Source organism: Musa acuminata, chromosome BXJ2-6, assembly GCF_036884655.1.
Source record: "Musa acuminata AAA Group cultivar baxijiao chromosome BXJ2-6, Cavendish_Baxijiao_AAA, whole genome shotgun sequence".
Taxonomy (NCBI): domain Eukaryota; kingdom Viridiplantae; phylum Streptophyta; class Magnoliopsida; order Zingiberales; family Musaceae; genus Musa; species Musa acuminata.
The window spans coordinates 7,814,041-7,828,421 of record NC_088343.1 but is presented as its reverse complement, the minus strand read 5'-3'; the positions used below and the strand labels follow the sequence as shown (position 1 = coordinate 7,828,421).

The window sequence follows — 14,381 nt, the reverse complement described above, 5'->3', positions numbered from 1 at the left end:
TGCGCCCATTAAAATCCAGCTCTTTGTATTAATCTTTACAAGTGACGGACGATACGCTCTTCGTAGTGTGTCTTGCCCGGCGTAATTGGAAATGAGTTTTAGGGCCGTATACGCTATACGATAATTTAATCAGTAATTAAAGAGAGATCAATATAATCATTGCTGACCGCAGTTAAACTAAATATCCATTGGTCAATGTTTTTTAAAATTAGGAAAAAATTCATTAAATATGCACACATGAATTTTCATGGAAATTTTCATCAACTTACATCGACTGCAGGAACACAACACGGATTGACCCTTGCACCAATTTTCTACATGCTCAATAGAGCCATTCCAACATCCGCTGTATGGTGTCCAGTAAACTCCAACAGCAAACCAAGTCCTCTATAGTCTGAGCAATATCTTGTGGCGTAGCTGTAGCATGGTTATCAACTATAAGGTGGTGTATTAAGCACTCGCAACTTTCTCAGTTTGTGCAGTCTCAGCATTTGCAGCTGCCGGCTTGGCTTTCTTGGATTCATAGTCTTTCACAGCAGCTTTGATCGCATCCTCTGCAAGCATGCTGCAGTGGAGCTTCACCGGAGGAAGAGAAAGGTGTTTGGCAATTTCTCTGTAAAATGATAACATATCAAGTTAGAAAACTTGCAAATATGAAGGAACACAATAGTTTGAGACTCTTCATATTGAGCAACAAATAAGTGTCTGTCTGGTTCAGAAAGCCATGATAAATGCAATAATACTCCTAACTTTGCTTCTTGGAGTTCATAGATTATTTGCAGATCAAACATTAGCTTTAGTTTGCAAGTCCAGGAAAGGAACTTATATTCAACAAGGTCGGCAAAACATTGAGACCGAACACCCTTGCCATTATATAACAAAACTGACCCTCTATTTTAAGGAGAGGTCCTGTAATAGATAAATTCCATTTGTGATATTGAATCACTTCATACAAATTGATCATTGTAGGAGTATAAAATTAAAGAATCGGATGAAAGAAATAATTATGGATAGTAAGCATGTATTAAGAAGAGGACACTAGGTCAACATGTCATACTTCATTTTGAATTAATTGGATACTCATCTCCAACAATCCAATACCTCCACCAAAAAGCATAGAAAAATTATAATTAGCTCTCTAACCATTCCTTTTTTATTTGAAGTGGCTAACAGTTTGATTTGTCGACAACTTAATTGAAAAACCCATTGGGGCTTCAACATATATGGCAGTTACTCTCCTACAAACATGGAAGCCTCTATAATCTATCCATCAAATACATAATATATATATCAAGAAAGTGAAAAAAAAAACCCAACAGCCTTGTAAAATTACTGATAAATAAATTCTTTACTGCTACCCCCAGTCCTGATTATGTTGGCAAAACACAACTAGATTTGCAAGGACCTCATTTAAAGAATGAAAACAATCATTTTTATGTTTCACATGAACCATCCTGAAAATAAAAACCTCAGTGTACTACTGTAGATGACCTATGTTCTCTAAGCCGTTTCTGCTGCACTACAACTTGTATGCCATTAGCCTCCCCAAAATATGTATAGATTCTTACACATACATGTTGAAGTAATGAAAGAGATCAAATGATCTAGGAGATGCATGATTCAATGCAAGTTGATGTCAACACTTCTCATGAGTTATTTTCCTGTCATACTAGTGCATGCCATCAATCATCCAGTTGCAAGAGTTTAATTGTCCAAGAAAGAATATGTAAAGCTATTGGGCACACGAGAGGTGATTCTATACGAGGTAAATCCATAATAAGGACTTGTAATATCATAGGTGCACAATCAAAGGTCTTATTTCAATCATGATGGTTCATCATGACTCTGTTCTCCTATGCTATCCATACACCCCTTACTATCTCTAAAAATTCTCTTATATCAAGTTTAACAAACACTGAAAAATTTTGTAACAACCAATACTATGATTGAACCAATCATGATTGCTAATTGTTTTCCTCGCCCCATTGTATTCTTTTTCAGTGCTCCAGTTTCTTCTCTAGTTGAGAACCTTAATCCTGTTTTCCTAAATTATCTCATTGAACCTCAACATTCAGAGAAAAAAATGCAGCAAATCAATAACATGATAAACAAATAAAGCATCAAATATGATTTCTACTACTTTGGTTACCTTGAATTCACCTTTTCTACTTTATTTCCAGTCCAACATGATGCTTTATCTAAGTCAAACATATGATACTTTCTTCTCCCATAATATACATCAAATATACAGCTAACATAAAAATAAGTTTAATTAAATCACAGCAGCTCAAGGGCAAATGACACAGTCTATTAAGAGATGTCCACTAAATCATCAGTGATGAATAAAAAACACACTGATAAACAGGACCTATCAAGTGTCCAAAAACTCTTCCCAATGAGCCTTCACAACCAGGTCCTCTAGTTCACATGGTTATTGGCCAGGTTCTAACCTGCGAAATGAAAGGGTCCTTCATAACAAATGGCTGAAACCAAATTAATCCTCAACCACTTTGTCAGCCCCAACTCAGGATAGTTTATGAATTATGATATCCTTGATATAAAACAACATATTGACACTAGGGTCATGTATACTACTGCAGAAAGCTATCTAAACATTTTTGCCAAAAGTTGAGAACATTGAGATGCCTCTGAAGTCATTCTTTCATTTAGAAAAGTGTTCTTTCGTTGGATCTCCAGGACTTTCTTAAGACTACTGATACTTGATTATGATACGTAAGTTTTGGTTTTGGCTTCATTTTTCGTTTGAGGCTTCCAAAAATTAAAAAAAAATGAATTCTCATAATTTGACAGTTTGGGCAATTCCAGCAAATCAAAAGCTTCAGTCATCTCAGACGTTTGAGCTCTTTTGGAGAACATTTAAAAAATACTACATATACATATATGTGTGTGCTTTGTGTGTTTGTGTGTGTGTATTCATTGCTCATCATGAAAGCAAAAGAAGGTGAATTAAACATCTTCCTCATTGCTTGGTCAAGGATTGACAATCATTGACCTACATTCTTAATATCAGAAACTTACTATAAAGTAGATATCACGTCTGCCACAACTATAGAATAATTACAGTTTAACAAAATATATTATCAGTTCAGTTGTTTTCCTTTCAGAAAACAGAGGAAACATAATTCAACAAGAGCAACTGAATTTTACTGGCCAAGATTCCATTATACAACTGTCTTGCACAGTGATTTCAAGCAAGGACTCAAGAGTCTTTTCTAATCTGCAAGTATGTTATGGAGTTAACTGTAAGCATACAGAAACCAAATATTCACAGTGCTTAAGAAGAAACTAATGGTGAGAGAACTTCAGGAAAAAACAGAAGGTTCAAAGTATTGCTTCAACATTGAAGAATGTGAAGACAAAGATAAGAAGAGTTTCATTTACGTGTTTTTGATGGATAACACCTCCTCCATATGTTTACCCTTCACCCATTCGGTAGCTGCAATTAATACCAGATCAACATCTTCAAATTGCACTAACCAGAAAATAAATTAACGACTCTAATAGAACAATCCTTCATGAAACTTAGGACAAATTCATGTGTTTACCTATTCAGTGCATATGAAAGAACATAATCATAAGATGAAAACTTATTTTCCCAAAAGGAAAAGAGAATATTCACTAATCAGCAGTGACATACCAGTTATATGTTAAAAAGAAGCCATGTTCGCGCCTTACATTAATCACCAAAAGTTTTGCAATTAAAATCAGTCCTTTAAATTCAAACAGAACATGTGGCAAAAGAAACAACAAAGTGGGCTTATCTTGATGGAAGGCCAGAGCTATTTAATTGCCATCCGCACATTACATAAATCTTAGGAACTGCCCACGATCATTTCAATTTATTCAGTTTTCCTCATGAAGCAACCGCTTCCAAACATCGTAATCTCTTTGGACGTTTAGTTCAACCAATAGAATCAAATTAGCCTTTGGATTTGGAGGATCAATCCCTGGGAAGAGGTTGTTCGACCCAAGTTCCTCTGCTTTTCCAATCCTTATCAATAAAAACCAAATTAGCCTTCTGTTTTTCCTGTACTTTGTAAGGCACACGTGCAATCATGCTATAGATTCCAAGATGCATGATTAGCTTGCTTTCTTGATGCAGATTCAGATAGCACGAGTATATCCTCCGCAACCAAAGAAAAATCGGCTAAGGGTTTATCCTGACCATTTTAGGAAATCACCGAATAAAAGAAGAAAAAAAATACTGGGCGATAGGAGAACAATTGGGAATCAGGGATCGGATGGGTCAGACCGACGGAGGAGGAGGCGATAGCGGAACCGCAGCCGAAGGTCTTGAAGCAGGCGTCGACGATCTTCCCGGTGGCGTCGTCGACCTTAATCTGGAGCTTCATCACGTCGCCGCACGCAGGAGCGCCGACCAGCCCCGTCCCCACCGTCGGATCGTTCTTGTCGAAGGATCCGACGTTCCGCGGATTGTCGTAGTGGTCCACCACCCTCTCGTGATAACCACGAGAGGCCACCGCCGCTGCCGGCGCCCGGTGGCCCGACCCTAACCCTAGAATTCGCCTCCCCGCGGCCCTCAGCATTCTCTCTGTCTATTTCGAATTCTTGCCTGATCGAAGAAAAAAACAAGCCAACGAGAATGCAAGAAGGTGCAAAGATTATTTTATATATTTAAATTAAATTTTCTCGGTATTTGAGATCTTTATTTTTCACTAAGATCCTAATTATCCATCCGGCCAGCCATCATCACGATCGGAGAAAGAGGTATGGACGACGATGATGACATTTAAAAAAAAATAAAGAAAAATAAAGAGATTAAATAAAAAAATCAAATTAATCACTCAATTGTATATCTATATAAATTTATTTGAAATATATATATATATATATATATATTAAAATTTTATTATCCTTGATACTCTCTTGTATGAATTTTTTTTTTACCCACCACTTTACTAACAGATTTCCTAAAATAGTATCAAAGTGTTTTTTATTTATAATATGGCATCAAAGCATGTTTGATTCTTAAGGTCAAATTAGATCTTGAAAACACATATTAAGAGAGAAATAACAGAGGGTGCAGAGCTAAGAGGTTGTTAAAAAAGAAATAGGTGTTGTGAGTACATATCTTATCCCATCGAGAGTCTATCTTATTAGAAAAAAAAATATTTATAGAGAGAGAAATAATATTATTTAAAAAATAAATAGCACTATAGAGAGAGAAATATAGCTATTTTTAGAGAGAGAGAAATATTATTGTTAGAGAAAGAAATAGTAGAGAGAAAATATAAAGAAATAAAAAGTCTATAAAAAAGAATTCTTGAAGCACCACTCTAATATCAACAAGAAAGCAATCGATAGATTATATTATAGCAAGCAAAAGATGATATAGAAAGATTGATATATTGAAAATTTGATCAATTCAATAGAAAAGATTAAAGGTGTGGATGATTATTTATTTTGGATATTGTTATTACTTAGATTTGATTAAAAAAGATATTATAGATGAAAAATTATGATGAAAATAAAGATTTTAAGTTACTTTTTGAAGAACATAAGAAAGAATTGGGTTTAAACAAAGAAAAAATAAAAAAAAAACATTCAAGCTTATCTCTCAATCGATACTAGATGAAAGTCTTATTTTATGGACCTTTAGAGCTAAGATGAAAAAAGAATAGGGATCGAAGATGGGAAATGAAATGCAGAAAGCATTATTTGATTATTCAATAATAAAAGTTAGATTTATTCATATTAATTTTATATTTAGAGATTGGTTCATGAAATTAAATAAGATTCATTTTAGATAAATTAGAGTTTTGCGCATGATCTGTAGTACCGAACTGTACCGTCCGGTACGGGCGATACATACCGGTCCGACAGGTTGTCGGTATGCGGACCGCTTGTTATCGGTCCGAGTACACTATAGTACTGTACTGTAACACTATAGCAGATCTACAGTACTCAGCACACCTAAGTATACCACTCGGTACACTTGAGTGTACCGCTCGGTATACCGTACCACATCGGTACCGAGCCCAAGTCGAAACATCGGTATGGTACGATATTACGAACCTTGGTTTTACGGTTGATCATGACAAATAAGACATATTGAGCACATGGATTGTGTAGCTCAAAAACACTACACACCATAACAACATCAAAGGTGATAGGTGATTGCATCAAGCTTCAAGACTTTTCATAATATTTTTTATAAAAATTAATTTAAGGGAGGATGTTAAAATATAAATTAAACTTTATGATTATATATAATTTTATTATTTGATAGGATTATAATTTAGGAGTCGTTATTATAGAAGAAGTCAAAGTTTTAAGTTTATCCATCCATAAATAATTTAGGAGGAGAGATGAATTAGAGTAAAGGCATAGAGATTTAGGTAGGGATTATAAGTTTTTATGTCCGAAAAGAGTTTTTAAATTTTCAAAGATTCTCTATTCTCCTCGATACACATCATCTTTCTAAGAGATTTTCTAATATAGTATCATAGCTTTTTTAACATTATGAATAATTTTGGAAGAACATCAAATACTTGAAAGGAAGAAACCATTATGGACCTCCCAATATGTAACTTAGGCTCTTTAGCTACTTACTTACCCACCCACGTTAGATAAGGATCTCTCTCAAAGTTTGTCGACCCTTTGCTACATTTTATTGATCTATCCACACTAGGTAGGGAAGAATTCCTCAACCTGCTGATCTGCCTGTATATTTCGACTACAAAACAAAACCTCTTGATCTCTCCATATCAATCGTAAACTTTTCTTGCTTGAATTGTTATAGGATTCCCTAATCTACCATTAACTCTGGTCTACCCACATCGAGTGAAAGGGACATTGCCTAAACTGCTATAGTAATTAGGTGATAGAGTAGCCAACATTATAAATAAAGCATTGACTGATCTACTCTAAAGTAGCTGAGATGCTAAAGAAGATAACAATTGATTCCTTGCTACATCTAAGAAGGAATGCTCGGAGGTTGTCGACCAACCTACTTCAGGTAAGAGAGCTACCGAACATGCTAACATACCCACACTAAGCAAGGAAGGCTTAAAGGTTGTTAACCTACCATGAACTTCGAGTAAGAGGTCCTTAAAGAATGTCTATATGCCTTAGATACTTTGGTTCTTAAAAAATATAATGGATGTTTGTGTCCATAAGATACATTAGATGCTTAGATTTACAAGAATATAATATTACACTTTTGATGCTATGATGCATTTAGATGTTTATATTCATGAGGGAAATATCGAACATTTGAGATTCAAATCCTTGTGTCACCAGCCTCGGTGGCGACATCCTTGATGGCTGCTGCGAGTTCATGCCATCCAGCGACGACTCGCTCGACTGCGCCGCTTGCGGTTGCCATCCGAGCGACACCGACTTGAGACTTCGCTGTGACACCTTCAGAATGGCAACACCCGTGGAAGAATCCCTCGCTTGCTCCCTCCGCCTCTAACTCCTCACTATCACAACCTGAAGCCATCCCGCTCGTCCGGAATTCTGCTGCAGACCGGGAACAGCATTGGTGCAAGTGTGGGAGCGGCGACGGAGTCGTCGAGCGAGGAGCTGATGGACGGGCCGCCCCCGCCGCAACATCAGCAGCATCAGTTCATCGTGTCGAGGAAGAGGATCAGGACTAAATTCACGGCTGAGCAGCAGGAGGGGATGCTGGCCTTCGCGGAGCAGGACGGCGCGGCGGTGGAGCAATTCTGCTGCGAGGTTGGCGTCCGCAGGAAAGTGTTCATAACAACAAGAGCAAACTCTAGGAAACAACAGCAGCAGCAGCAGGAAGAGGAGGTGGAGCAGCAGCTGCACCATGAAAGACCGGACGATCGAGGGAGTGTGAGAAGAAAAGCCGTCTGAAATTTGCTCATGTTGCTGTTTCTTTTTCCTCTTCTAAATCAGAAAAGCAATGGCATGATCTGCAGTAGCCATTACTTGATTCCTGTCGCTCTTGTAGTTTGATCACAAAGCAGAGCTTGATAAGCACGCAGTAATGGAATATTTGATCGGATTACAAATACTGGGCAAGATGAGCATCAAACCTACCATTTTGAATCTAGGAAGCTTGGTCGAGTTGGATGAATAACCTACTGGAGATCGGTAGATGATGCATCAAAGCATATGCACAAATAACAGGATGACATGGTTTCTCAGGTTGGTGATCGAATGAGTGAGTCAATAGAAACTTCTGTGCAGCATCAGAATACAACATATTTCTCAAGTTGGTACACAGAAGAGAATTTATAGTCCACTCGTCTAGATTCTATCAGGTCCAGCATCAAGATATGAAACGTCAGTGAGAATAAGTGGAATGGCAGATGGACCAAAGAGTAGTCCGAGTCTAGACATCAGCTGTGGAGGATTTCAGCAAAGCCTTAGTCAACATAGCCCATAAATTACCAAACATAAAAAGTAAACTAGTGCTACAACAATCATCTCAAACTCATATCAAGATCTTCTTCATCATCCAATTCCTGTTCACTTGAAGGTCTGAGCCTTTTGCCTTCTCTTGAAGCAATTCTTCCTCCCTTCTTTGGCTTTCCTCTGGAAAAAATGGAATACAAGATATCCATTAGTCACATGAACCGTGGAATAAGAATGTTAGCCAAGACTAATTGAGAAAGAGTACATCATGCTAAGGATAAGAAAATTTATTCAGAATAAAATCTAGAAATTGTAATAGCATATGATTACGTCAAACATAATGGGAAAATTTTCACAACAATGTCTGCAGTGCACTACTTGGAAAAATATACAACTTGACCATAAGTTGCATAAAATTATCAGCCAGAGGCAGTTCTAGATTGAACAAATCTCTTGACTGCATGAAGGCTATCCAGTTGTATCTGGTAATACAGAAAATGGCTATAGTACTATAAGCCTTGTAGATGGCAAAGTTAAATAGAGACCCCCTATTCAAATGACATTCCAACATTGGAAAAAGAGCACCTCAAAACTATTTGAAAAATCAAACATGGGGTTTCAAGATCTCATCAAATCTTTTCTGAATTCGTCAAATTATAATACAACAGAAAGGAACAAGTTATGCTGCCCTCCAACTGCCTCTGACACGTCCTTGCCATATCTATAGGTGCATCAGTAGTAGTTAGTGTACTTACTGTCCATTTGCAGGAGTACCTCCACCTTTTGATCGACCTGGACCATATTCAGACCTTCCATCTATAAATAGACAAAAAAACAACTGCTCAATTGTAGCTTGTTTGCTAGAAAGTAATTTGGATATTGTCTGATGAAAACTCACCATCTCGGCCAGCTACATGTTCTTCAACCTAAAACACAAGCACAAGGTCAAAGGTTAGATTTGCTTATCTCTGCATAACATTGAAGGCGGTCATCCTTACTATTCAAGGCATGCCCTTTTAGGGAGAAGGTGATCATCCTTTTACCCAATAGACTTTTAAGAAGTTGCAGGAAACAATTCATGCATGCTGAATATGCACATGGGATTACAAATTTATTTACGTCAATGTTGCACGATGTGCATGTATGCTATAACTCGTACTTCATGTGCCTCATACGTTGGTAATTACTGCTCATGTTCGAGGTGGCTTCCCTGTGGGTAATCATGGGACCCATGCAAGGTCAATTTTATCTTCAGACATGCCAAGTTAGTCCCACATAGCCACCAAAGCATTATTGACCAAATATCACATGTTTGGCCATAATGTAATATTCTAATGAAGCAGTCCGCCAATCATATTCCACATGTGGATTAAACCCCAAATGTGTTCAGAGATGGAAGGATAGAGTGAAACAAGACCACAGGAGGACAGATTTGAACCACAAGACCACAGGTTTTATATATTTTAACTCAGATAAAACTTCATAAAAATGTTGTGATAAGAGTTAAAACATATCTAACTTCATATATATAAGAATAGTGGGCAGAATTTTCAGATAAAATAAATCAGATATAACTTATAGAAAATCTAGTGCTATCATTTTCTGATTCTAATTAAAGTTTTACTTTGAGCTGCATAAAATTGACACTCGAACCAGGGCTATTTCAGAAGTACATACCGCTGGGGAGGTAATCGATGACAAGGAGAATAACCTGTCTTCAGGCTGAAACTTTCTGGAACGTTTCATGCTGAAAACATAATTTCAAATAATATTATTGTTAGAATAAGTGGACATCATATAAAAGGTTATACATTGAAGTTTGTGGTATGTATGCTCTTGTAAATGTTAGGAATTCTGAAAAAAAATGGTGTCCCATAACATGCAGATGGATGCTCAAGCAACATAAGTAAATAAAAACAGTATTTGCAGATGTTAGACAGTGACCTCAGAAGGATTCAATAAAGCAACAACCTAAACTTCTGCTGCATAGTCAATTTTTACAAGGCCATCATTTTTCTCATGATCAAACAAATTCAAAATATGTAGCTTCTCGTATGCCTTATTTCAATATAAACATTAAGGAAAAGAAGGTCCAAGGCCCAAACATTAAGAGCACAACCCCAATGTCAGAATTTAAGACACAATTTTCTTGGTGCACACAAATTTGTTTGATCTTATACAAATGAAAAAATTATAAACCTCGACTTGCTTTTCCTTATCTACATGAGAATGTTATCCCTGCCTATTATTTAAGAATGCATTAAAATGCCATATGAACCAAGTGAGGAAGCTCATTTAGAACATACAATTGCCAATGTAATTTTTATTTCTATTTCCCTGCAAAGAAGGCATCATTACTGTCCTAAACACCACAATGCATCAGAATGATATATTACAACTGAGAAACACTTAATGCAATATTTCAGCTATAACTATCATTCAGGATTTCAAATTTTAGATTGATCTGATGATTTAAAAGAAGGAAATATCTGAATCTGGTATACCCAATAATTTCTAGCTATATTCAAGAAGTTTCCAGCAAGGTCTGTAAAACACTAATGGTAACTGTACCAGACTAAATGCAGGCCAGCACATACCGATCCGTACAGACCTTAAAAAAATAAAAAAAATCCCTGTACCATGGTACTCCTGCCTGTCAGACCTGGTTGGGACCATGATGTACTCCAAAGATATGCCAGATAAACCTCAATGCTTAAAACACAGGCCCAAACATACCAATGATTTCGAACTTACAATAAACAATTTTCAGATACACAATCACACAAATATAGGCATGTGTAGAAAATAGTAGTGCTCCTCTCCATTGCAAGAGGAAAAAGTTAGAACTCCATGTGTGATATACATGGTATTTGAAGGATTAAATTACAAAAGATAGCAAGTTTGGATAAAACAGTTAGTTAAATAAAATAGTAACAAAAACCAAAATCACATAAATTGAATCCTACTTTAGCATCTAATTCACAGCTATACATACTTGCAGTTTTTCTCCTTGTTATGTAATGGCATGTCCAATTAGTTGGCAATCCTAGAAGTAGGGCAGATTAGAAAACTTTTTCACAAGGCATACGACTGATTGTACAGGTACATCAATAGAAAAGGAATGTTCTAAACCAAAGAACTTCATGACATCCCTAGGAATTGATTATGAATTTTCTATGAGATACCTGGCGCATATTCCACGAGAACAAGTGAACATGATCATTCGATGAATTAAGATATTTTCTATGGAATATTAAAATATGTGTTAGGCCAAATTTTAGGATCACTTTTTTCTTCTCCGTTGTGATTTCTCGATTATTATATGATGAATTCTTAACCTTCCATATGCAGAAGCATATATACTATGAATAACAAATCATATGCCAATGAATGTGAATGATGTGGAAGGGAAGGGACATTAAATGAATGGAATTACACTATAGATGGAATATAATGAAATAGAGCCACTTCGGAGGTTCCCCATGAAATGAGTCTCCGACCGGAACAACCACAAAGAAGTCCCAAGAGTTACAAAGGAAGGGAAAAGCATTTTGCAATAAACTTACTTAGAAGTGCCCTTTGATGATGATAAAAAACCTTCAAAACCTTTCAGCACGCTTCCATTCTGGTTTGAGTCTTGTAGGTATGTAGTTTCTAGGTCATAGACCTAACAGAGTACAGCAGAAAATGTGATGATGCAATTAATAATTGATATTCAACCAAAAAACCATGAATACCCATTGCAACTAATGGGACGAAGTACATGTTTGCCCAAAACGAAAAAACAAAAAAAAACATAGGTAATGGTGAAATTTCCTCCCAGTTATTAATTTCCAGAACATATGATCAGATCGTGGACATATTTCCAGATCATGACATCAAGAAAAAAACTATTTAGTCAGATAAAAAAAAGTTGCACAAAGGTAAATGAACTCACTTCTAACTTAATACAGTAAAAAATCAAGACTTATCAATGCTTATATCAAGAAAATAATCTTCATGCGAAATATCTTCATATCCCAACCAAGGTTTTAGTGATAACATATGCATTTAATAAAGTTTAATGGAAGTTTTCAGACTACTAGTGCATGATCCCTTGCAACCCTCCAGCTTCTTAAACAATTAAAAGAGCTTCTTCACACTTTCCAAAACACATGGAAGATATTATGCAAATAGGTTGGGTTTGCCATACATATTGGCAGTAGTTGCTTTATGACACACTACATAAGTAAAGACGATCAAGCTTAAAAGTGGTTGTCAAAGTTTCCAGATCAAGAAAACTAAGTCAGTAATTTTTTTGTTTTTGTTTTTGTACTATCACTATTGGCTCTCTCTTTCGAACCAGAATGCTGGCATAATACATTTTTCACTTGAAGAAATATCACAAATTGACAACATCAATTGAGCATATTCAAACTTTAAAATGTCACCCCTGCTTATGTTGGAAGCTTATTTACCATAAAGAACATTCCTCGTTCTGTGTTATAGAAGAAAGTTACACAAATAGCCATTCCTTAAATAATTTGGACAGCATATCGACTGCCATTATCAATCTGCGGATCATTGCTCTTGGATACGATTCTATGAAGCCCAATTTCCTTTTTAATTTTTATATGCAAAATGCTCTCAGCCCAACCACTTCTTTTGAGAAAATAGAAGTTCAAACAAGGGGTACGACAAGAGAGAATAAGAGGCACGAGTAATTCAGTTGCCGCTAAGATTCTTAGCAACACTTGAATCATAGAATGGGAAACGAAATAAAGCATGAAACCCTCGTTCTCGAGGAGACACATAAAAGGAATATAGAACGCCCAGTTCTTCCCAACCAATTTGACGAAACACAAGGAACCAAACACAATCCAAATCAGATACCACTGAAGCCTAAAAAGTAATACTGCTAATTAGGGCAAAGATCAAAGCTTTTTCGCCAAAAAACCCACAAAGATCCTTTTTTTTTTATTATTGAGATCATAGGTCGGTAATCTAAAAGAAATCCGGGGAAGAGAAAAGAAGAGAAGCCAAGAACGAGGACCTACTTGTCTTTCGATAACCCGTAGCTCGTCCTGGAGCTTATCCCTCTTGCTTACGAGCGCTGCAAGCATGGCCGAGGGATTCGAGGCCGCCCTTTGCCCTGATAAACCCATTTTCCAAATCCGCGTCAGAATAGATCAAGATCAGGAGGGAAGCGACTTCAAAATGACGAGATTAAACGAGTGGTTTGAAATCCGAGAAGAATTGGAGATCTTTGGGGAGGGAGGAGGAGAACAAGAGAATCGACTAGGGTTCCTCTTCTACTACATAATTCGTAGCACTAATGTTACCCTCTGACTCCATCCTCCCGCGTGATTTCCAATCTTTCCACAAGTCGGACGATACGTTTCTCGACTTGCTTCGCTTTTTAGCGCCGGTGTTGGTGCCGGAGCCGTGGCTGCGGAGATCTTTCTGATCCCAGTTTTGCCCTTAAAATTCGTGACCGCTTGATCGCCCTCCATGGTTAAGTGTATCCATCTGCATAAGAATACAAAGATACAAAAGGAAAATTAATGTTCTAATTTCTAGAAAATATCACATCGATTTAAAATTCGTAAAAATATATTTCAATTATTTTCTTAAATAATGTCATGTCAATTACCTGCCCAATCATCATCATCGTAGGAGATATAGGGAGCGTGTTCTCTGTACCCCTTGTTTTCTAGAGCAAGAAGAAGAATATACTGCTTTGTTGGATTCTTGAAATCCCTAAGTGTTGCATACATAAATTGCATCAGGACGAGGATCATCTCATGACACCACAATTGATCGTTCATGAGAAATCATTGAATGGCCACTAAAATCATGATTTCGTATGTTGATCTTAGTTATGTTTGACTGTGGATCGGGCTCATTCCCAACTAAATCTATCACAGATTGTCAAAAGCTGACGTGAAATGGAATCTTCCGGACGGTGTTAGCTGAATCCAAACGTCGTTGGCTCTCTTCAGTAGGCATCTTGCCAGACCCATGCAACTCAC

General features: G+C 36.8%; 3 protein-coding genes across 4 annotated transcripts; 1 reads left to right on the top strand and 2 right to left on the bottom strand.

The window, feature by feature from the left end:
• Positions 1-188: 188 nt before the first annotated feature.
• On the bottom strand, positions 189-4,628 carry LOC135614585 (iron-sulfur cluster assembly protein 1-like). The gene is made up of 3 exons (XM_065112092.1): positions 4,274-4,628; positions 3,403-3,457; positions 189-613 (listed from the first exon to the last, which is right to left on the bottom strand). The coding sequence occupies exons 1-3, from the start codon at positions 4,566-4,568 to the stop codon at positions 451-453; spliced, it is 513 nt and encodes a 170-aa protein (XP_064968164.1). The 5' UTR covers positions 4,569-4,628; the 3' UTR covers positions 189-450.
• A 2,294-nt stretch (positions 4,629-6,922) lies between these two features.
• LOC135613770 (zinc-finger homeodomain protein 6-like) lies at positions 6,923-7,866 on the top strand. The gene is made up of 2 exons (XM_065110808.1): positions 6,923-7,000; positions 7,411-7,866. The coding sequence occupies exons 1-2, from the start codon at positions 6,923-6,925 to the stop codon at positions 7,864-7,866; spliced, it is 534 nt and encodes a 177-aa protein (XP_064966880.1).
• Positions 7,867-8,161: 295 nt separating this feature from the next.
• Positions 8,162-13,858, bottom strand: LOC135582620 (uncharacterized). 2 transcript variants are annotated; one of them, XM_065112091.1, is made up of 7 exons: positions 13,692-13,858; positions 13,407-13,501; positions 11,937-12,037; positions 10,048-10,117; positions 9,269-9,296; positions 9,126-9,186; positions 8,162-8,550 (listed from the first exon to the last, which is right to left on the bottom strand). In XM_065112091.1, the coding sequence occupies exons 1-7, from the start codon at positions 13,702-13,704 to the stop codon at positions 8,439-8,441; spliced, it is 480 nt and encodes a 159-aa protein (XP_064968163.1). In that variant the 5' UTR covers positions 13,705-13,858; the 3' UTR covers positions 8,162-8,438. The 2 variants fall into 2 exon arrangements, with proteins under 2 accessions (XP_064968163.1, XP_009403913.1); XM_009405638.3 differs by lacking the exon at positions 13,692-13,858 and having other exon boundaries at positions 13,407-13,685.
• Between the last annotated feature and the right edge of the window lie 523 nt (positions 13,859-14,381).